The sequence below is a fragment of the Chiloscyllium plagiosum genome, chromosome 3, assembly GCF_004010195.1.
Source record: "Chiloscyllium plagiosum isolate BGI_BamShark_2017 chromosome 3, ASM401019v2, whole genome shotgun sequence".
Classification (NCBI taxonomy): Eukaryota; Metazoa; Chordata; class Chondrichthyes; order Orectolobiformes; family Hemiscylliidae; genus Chiloscyllium; species Chiloscyllium plagiosum.
Genome location: NC_057712.1, coordinates 129,345,346 through 129,352,871, shown reverse-complemented (window position 1 = coordinate 129,352,871; position 7,526 = coordinate 129,345,346). Strand labels below are relative to the sequence as shown.

Below are 7,526 nucleotides of genomic sequence, written 5' to 3'. Positions count from 1 at the left end.
GACAGTGCGGCGCTCCCTCAGCGCTGACCCTCTAACAGTATGGCACTCCCTCAGCACTGACCTTCTGACAGTGTGGCCCTCCCTCAGCGCTGACCCTCCGACAGTGCCCACTCCCTCAGCGCTGACCCTCCAACAGTGCCCACTCCCTCAGCACTGACCCTCCGACAGTGCCCACTCCCTCAGCACTGACCCTCCGACAGTGCGGCGCTCCCTCAGCGCTGACCCTCTGACAGTATGGCACTCCCTCAGCACTGACCTTCTGACAGTGCGACACTCCCTCAGCGCTGACCCTCCGACAGTGCCCACTCCCTCAGCACTAACCCTCCGACAGTGCCCATTCCCTCAGCACTGACCCTCCGACAGTGCCCACTCCCTCAGCACTGACCCACTGACAGTGTGGCCCTCCCTCAGCGCTCACCCGCCGACAGTGCGACGCTCCCTCAGCTCTCACCCTCCGACAGTGCGGTGCTCCCTTAGCGCTGACCTCTGACAGTGTGGCCCTCCCTCATCGCTGACCCTCTGACAGTTTAGCACTCCCTCAGCACTGACCCTCTGACAGTGCGGCACTCCCTCAGCGCTGACCCTCTAACAGTATGGCACTCCCTCAGCACTGACCCTCTGACAGTGCAACACTCCCTCAGCGCTGACCCTCCGACAGTGCCCACTCCCTCAGCACTGACCCTCTGACAGTGTGGCTCTCCCTCAGCGCTGACCCTCTGACAGTGTGGCCCTCCCTCATCGCTGACCCTCTGACAGTGCGGCGCTCCCACAGCGCTCACCCTCCGACAGTGCGGCGCTCCCTCAGCGCTGATCTCTGACAGTGTGGCCCTCCCTCAGCGCTGACCCTCCGACAGTGCAGCGCTCCCTCAGCGCTGACCCTCTGACAGTTTGGCACTCCCTCAGCACTGACCCTCTGACAGTGCAGCGCTCCCTCAGCACTGACCCTCCGACAGTGTGGCCCTCCCTCAGTATCTCACTGTTAGTGTCGACATGTGTTTTTGTTCCTGTGTCCTGAGGCACGTTGAGTCAATGGTGCCTGTTTACCCCCATGCGGGAGGTAACTGGACAATAGGATTGTCTCGGGTGTGCCAATGGAATGATGGTAGAGTGCAGAGGGGTCACAGATTCACTCACCTGACTGACAACCAGCACCCACACCCGGGCATGGATTCCACTTTGTTTCACTAGTTGGTCTGAGATGAGCCCTCCGGAGAGGGCCCCAAGGCAACCTCCAACCAACGGTATCCATGACAACCAGCAACCCACGTCAACACCAGTGTGGTACAGATTGAAAAAGAGCTGGGTGTTGTAGGCCCAAACATAGCCTCCTGAAATCAGTAAACAGTTAATGCAAGGTGCAGCTGATGTTAAGGCTCACTGACCCTTCACCTTCTGTAAATCAATTCCCAGAATTTGTCCAGCGTGGATTTTGCCTTTGAGGATTTGACTGGGCCATTCCCAGGGTTTGGGATGGGTTTGTTAGCTCAGGACGTAAGTGGACGGACTGGGTTCATGCTTGGTCAGGAAGGACAGCTCCATTCCTTCACTGTGTGATATTGGTTAACAACACTCACAATCCTGGAATTGATTTTCACCCAGCTAACAAATAAAAACACCATCCAGTAGGAATAACCCCCAGCTCCTGATATTTTATAATCCCCATGTTCAGGGATGGTTATGGGCACACTTCTGGAGCTGATTGGATTTGAACTCGGGTCCCCCTGGGCTCAGAGGGAGGGCATCGCTACTCAATAAGACTCAGGTAACCACCACCAAATCACCTGGGTGGGAGGGGTTCTAATTAAATTCATAAGGGGCAAGGCAACAATAATAAAACAGGAAGAGAGGGAAAAGGGGGCTGTGAAGGTTAAATTAGAATGGAGTGGGAGGGGAAAATAACGCACTCCAACCCTCCTGGTGCCCACCTCACTCCCTCTGCAAGGACACCCAGGTGTGGCTGTAACCGTTGGGGACAAAGACCCTCTCTATAGTCCTGTTCATGGCCAACTTTGGCCCAGCCTCGTACCAGGCCCAGGAGGAGGTGCAGCAAATCACTGTGGTTTCCAGTTGATTAATTTACGTGCACAGCCTGATAAGGGCAATGTAGACAATCAAAGGTGAAAGAGAGGTCACAAGAAAGTTCAGGAGCTAAACCAACCTTGACATTACTATTCCATGAACCAATCTCCAAACAGCTGTACCCACAATATACAGCTGTCTCCAACCCCAAATGGGTGGGATATCAAAGGGTGTGGGGTGCAAGCATGGGATTAGACTGGGTGCGATATTCAAGGGTGCAGAGAGTGAGGAGAGTGAATGGAATTAGACTGGATGGGTTATAAAGGGCGCGGGGAGTGAGGGGGGAGAGTGGGATTAGGCTGGCTGGGATATTAAAGGGAATGGGGAGGAGAGTGGGATTAGACTGGGTGGGATATTAAAGGGAATGGGGAGGAGAGTGGGATTACACTGGGTGGGATATTAAAGGGTGAAGAGAGTGAGGGGAGTGAATGGGAGTAGACTGGGTGGGATATTAAAGGGAGCGGGGAGTGAGGGGGGAGAGCGGGATTAGACTGGGTGGGATATTAAAGGGAGCAGGGAGTGCGGCGTGAGTGGGATTCGACTGGGTGGGATATTAATCAGGGCAGGAAGTGAGGGGATTGTGTGATTAGGTTGGGTGGGATATTAAAGGGTTAGATTGGATGTGCTTGAAATTCCCAAGGCTCTGTGAAACATTCTAACTTCCCTCAAGGCTGAAACGTTTCCTTGTTAGAACAAGGCAGCGTAAGGGTTATTTAAATACTGTTCTCTCTGTGTCACTCATTTACCTGCATTCCTGACTGACCCAGCGATACACAGTAACAGGAGGGAGGGTCTGATGAATGGCCTCAGACCCAGCAGTATTTTCTGTCCAATGATCAGTTTGAGGGTGCCTCTGCGTGTCGCCTCAGTGTTTACCTTCTCCTTCGGTAATTCACGAACACTCAGCAGCACAATAACACTGACAATAAACCCTGGGATGGCACCAACAATAAAGGACCATCTCCAACCCTGAGGGAAAACAAAATGTCAGCAAGTTCCTCTTCATTATCAGAAAGTCCCCATAAAATACAAATTTCTCTTGCTAAATCTTTATTTAGCCCTATGTTAGTTTCTCTTCTCTCATGGTGGTTAGGTTGGACTTGGTTTGAAATGACTCCACAGAGGCCAGTATCCCAACACCGGGTCCCCCTTTGTTTACATTGATCCAGCTCCCTCAGAGTGAACAGAATCTCTGACATTCCTGTTCCTGTCTGTCAGCCAGGGCTCCATAATTGGACCAGATTAACAGCCCCAATCAAGGAACTTGTATTGTACAAGGTCCACCTGGCTGATCCTGTTACAATCACTGCAGGTCATGGTCACCACATCAAGCCAAGAGTGGGTCACAGTGAGTGAACAATGGCAGCTTTAGCTCATCTACCTCCTGCCAGAGGAAGAGGAGGAGACGAGTATAATTACATCTAAAAGACATCTGGATGGGTATGTGAATAGGAAGGGTTTAGAGAGACTTAAGGCAAATGGGACTAGATTTATTTAGGAAATCTGGTCAGCGTGGAGTTGGCCCAGGATCTGTTTCTGTGCTGTACATCGCTACGATCCTGTCACTCCTCCCTGAACCCACTGCCCAATCACAGAAGATCCTAAAGTGCTTCACAACCAATGGAGTTCCTTCTGAACTGTGGTGACTGTTACAATGTAGGAAATGTGGGCAGCCAATTTTGACACAGCAAGATCCCATAAACAAACATTTTATGGTCACTTGATCACCTGTTTCTTTGTTGCTGGCTGAGGGATGAATATTTGTGGAAGAACACAATGGTAAATGCTCTGCTTTCCCTGGAATCAATGGGATCTTTTACACAGAGCTTGTCTCCTCTTTCTCTCACCTCACCCCCCACCCCCTCCAACCATTATTCCAATACCGGGCGGTTACTTTTGCAAATGCACCTGAGAGGACGATATATCAACCGTCTTTATATTATGTTATGCAGCAGCTGTCAATTCCAAATTAGATTGGTATGTTTCTAAAATAAACAATGGAGAGTAATGAGCAAGTTTCCGACAGTGCAGAGAACTGCAGTGGGATTTGTTTAAATTAACACCATAAGATATAGGAGCGGAAGTAAGGCCATTCAGCCCATCGAGTCCACTCCGCCATTCAATCATGGCTGATGGGCATTTCAACTCCACTTACCCGCATTCTCCCCATAGCCCTTAATTCCTTGTGACATAAACAATTTATCAATCTCTGCCTTGAAGATATTTAGCGTCCCAGCCTCCATTGCACTCTGCGGCAATGAATTCCACAGGCCCACCACTCTCTGGCTGAAGAAATGTCTCCGCATTTCTGTTCTGAATTTACCCCCTCTAATTCTAAGGCTGTGTCCACGGGTCCTAGTCTCCTCACCTAACGGAAACAATTTCCTAGCGTCCACCATCTCCAAGCCACGTATTATCTTGTAAGTTTCTATTAGATCTCCCCTTAATCTTCTAAACTCCAATGAAAACAATCCCAGGATCCTCAGCCGTTCCACATATGTTAGACCTACCATTCCAGGGATCATCCATATGAATCTCTGCTGGACACGCTCCAGTCCAGTATGTCCTTCCTGAGGTGTGGGGACCAAAACCGGACACAGTACTCCAAATGGGGCCTAACCAGAGCCTTATAAAGTCTCAGTAGCACAACAGAGCTTTATAAAGTCTCAGTCTCCAACCCCCTTTAGATAATTGACAACATTGCATTCGCATTCTTAATTATGAACTCAACCTGCATGTTTACCTTGACAGAATCCTCAACTAGCACTCCCAGATCCCTCTGTACTTTGGCTTTATGAATTTTCTCACCGTTTAGAAAGTAACCCATGCTTGTATTCTTTTTCCCAAAGTGCAAGACCTCGCATTTGCTCACATTGAATTCCATCAACCATTTCCTGGACCACTCCTCCAAACTGTCTAGATCCTTCTGCAGCCTCCCCACTTCCTCAGTACTACCTGCCTGTCCACCTAACTTTGTATCATCAGCAAACTTCGCTAGAATGCCCCCAGTCCCTTATTCGAGATCATTAATATATAATGTTAACAGCTGCAGCCCCAACACTGAACCCTGCGGGACACCGCTTGTCACCGGCTGCCATTCCGAAAAAGAACCTTTTATCCCAACTCTCTGCCTTCTGTCAGACAGCCAATCCTCAATCCATACCAGTAGCTCACCTCGAACACCATGGGCCCTCACCTTGCTCAGCAGCCTCCCGTGTGGCACCTTATCAAAGGCCTGTTGGAAGTCTAGATAGACCACATCCACTGGGTTTCCCTGGTCTAACCTACTTGTCACCTCTTCAAAGAACTCCAACAGGCACGACCTCCCCTTCGAAACTTTTATTATCATTTCTAATATTACTGGCTAGCCTACCTTCATATTTGATCCTCTCCTTCCTTATTTCTCTCTTTGTTATCCTCTGTTTGTTTTTGTAGCCTTCCCAATCTTCTGACTTCCCAGTGCTCTTGGCCACTTTATAGGATCTCTCTTTTTCTTTGATAGATTTCCTGACTTGGTTTTTGATTTTTTGTAAATTATTCCCAGTTTAAGACATCAAGATGCAGTATTTGTTTTCTTAGCTTTGACATTCTCTGCTTTCTATGATTTTATTTCTTTGGGATATTGTTCACTTTATAGGATCTCTCTTTTTCTTTGATAGATTTCCTGACTTGGTTTTTGATTTTTTGTAAATTATTCCCAGTTTAAGACATCAAGATGCAGTATTTGTTTTCTTAGCTTTGACATTCTCTGCTTTCTATGATTTTATTTCTTTGGGATATTGTTTTGTGGATATTAAAGATCAAGATGTTGGGGGATACCATGATGATAAAATGGTGCTGAGATCAGCAATGATCAAGTTGAAGGCAAAATCGGCTTGAGGGGCCAAATGGCCTACTCTTACTCCTAGTTCCCATGTTCATTCCCTTGGAGGAGTGGGAGCTTGGTTGTGAAAGACATTTTCAGCTGTGTCACTCGTCTAGGGGTCTGTGCCTTTGCGTTTCTGTACTCTGAGATCCACTCACCTTAGGCTGTGTTTAATGGTGAGGCCTAACCATAATCCTTTCTCAGCCTCAACAGCAGATACTCCAGCCACAGACACTGGATCTGACAGTGCCAGTGAGATCAGATTCGAAGCTTACCTGCCCCAGGATGTTGGCTTCGGTGACATAGTTGCCAACAGCATATGAGAGACTGTAGCCAGCGTAGATTCCCCAGTTATAGAAACCCATTGCCGATCCTCGGGACTCCTTCGGGAAATAGTCCATAATCAGACTGACAGCAAATGGCGTGCACCCAGCCTCACTGTGAAACAGGACATCAAACATCATTCTCCAAAATCTTCCTGAATCTTCTCGCTCTACAAGAGGCCATTCAGCCCACTGTCCCTGCGCCAGCTCTTTGAAAGATCCATCCAATCAGTCTCATTCACCTTTAGCCTGTAAAATCTTTCCTGTAAATCTTTCCCCTTCAAGCATTTAACCAGTGGTCCCCTTTGTCAAAGTGCCTCCTCCCACTGCCCTCTCAGGCAGCACACACCAGAACACAACTCACTGTGTCAAAAACATTCTCCGCCTCTAGTTCATTTCCCAATTCCTGCCTTTGGAAACATTTTCACTCGATCAAACACCACCCTGATTTTGAACAACTTGATTAAATCTTTCTTTAACATTCTTTGCTCCACAGTGGACTATTGCAGAGTCTCCAGTCTCTGCACATTGACTACAGTCGCTCTCCTCCACAGTCTCTCCAACACCCTAAGGTTAGACCCGGACCTATTCAATAGGTTTTATTGACACCCAGAGGAAATCCACACAGATACGGGGAGAATGTGCAAACTGCATACAGACAGTTACCTGAGGGTGGAATTGAACCCAGGTCCCTGGTGCTGTGAGGCAGCAATGCTAGCCACTGTGCCACCCCATTGATTTAAGGAAGATTTATTTCACTCAGAGATTTGTGGGTATCTGGCACTCAGTGCTTGAAAGGGGGGTAGAGGCAGGGAACATCAAGATATGTGAGAGGTTTTGTGAACAGCACCTGAACCAAGAGAGCACGCAAGGCTGTGGGCCAAGTACTGGAAAATGCAATTAGAATAGATAGATGTTTAATGGATGGTATGGACATGATAGGCCAAAGGGCCTCTTTCTGAGCTGTAAACCCTCTGTGACTTGAGCCAACTACGCCCCACAGGCCCCTCCTCCAGACAACTCAGTTACATCTAGGAATCGCAGGGGCAGAAGGTGCAGGGAGGGGCACCGTAATGGGGCAGGGATGGGGGAGGGGCAGAGTAATTAGATTAGATTAGATTAGATTAGATTAGATTACTTACAGTGTGGAAACAGGCCCTTCGGCCCAACAAGTCCACACCGCCCCGCCGAAGCGCAACCCACCCATACCCCTACATTTACCCCTTACCTAACACTACGGGCAATTTAGCATGGCCAAT

The 7,526-nt window shown here is 48.8% G+C and overlaps 1 protein-coding gene across 1 annotated transcript in view; it reads right to left on the bottom strand.

Moving 5' to 3' along the window:
* Nucleotides 1-7,526, bottom strand: part of LOC122540137 (probable anion transporter 3, chloroplastic) — a 24,931-nt gene that overhangs the window by 4,320 nt on the left and 13,085 nt on the right. The window contains exons 4-6 of the mRNA XM_043675444.1: nt 6,220-6,382; nt 2,826-3,048; nt 1,135-1,328 (exon numbers count right to left, since the gene is read on the bottom strand). Of these exons, the coding sequence (XP_043531379.1) occupies nt 1,135-1,328; nt 2,826-3,048; nt 6,220-6,382 (580 nt within the window). The remainder of the gene's footprint in view (nt 1-1,134; nt 1,329-2,825; nt 3,049-6,219; nt 6,383-7,526) is intronic.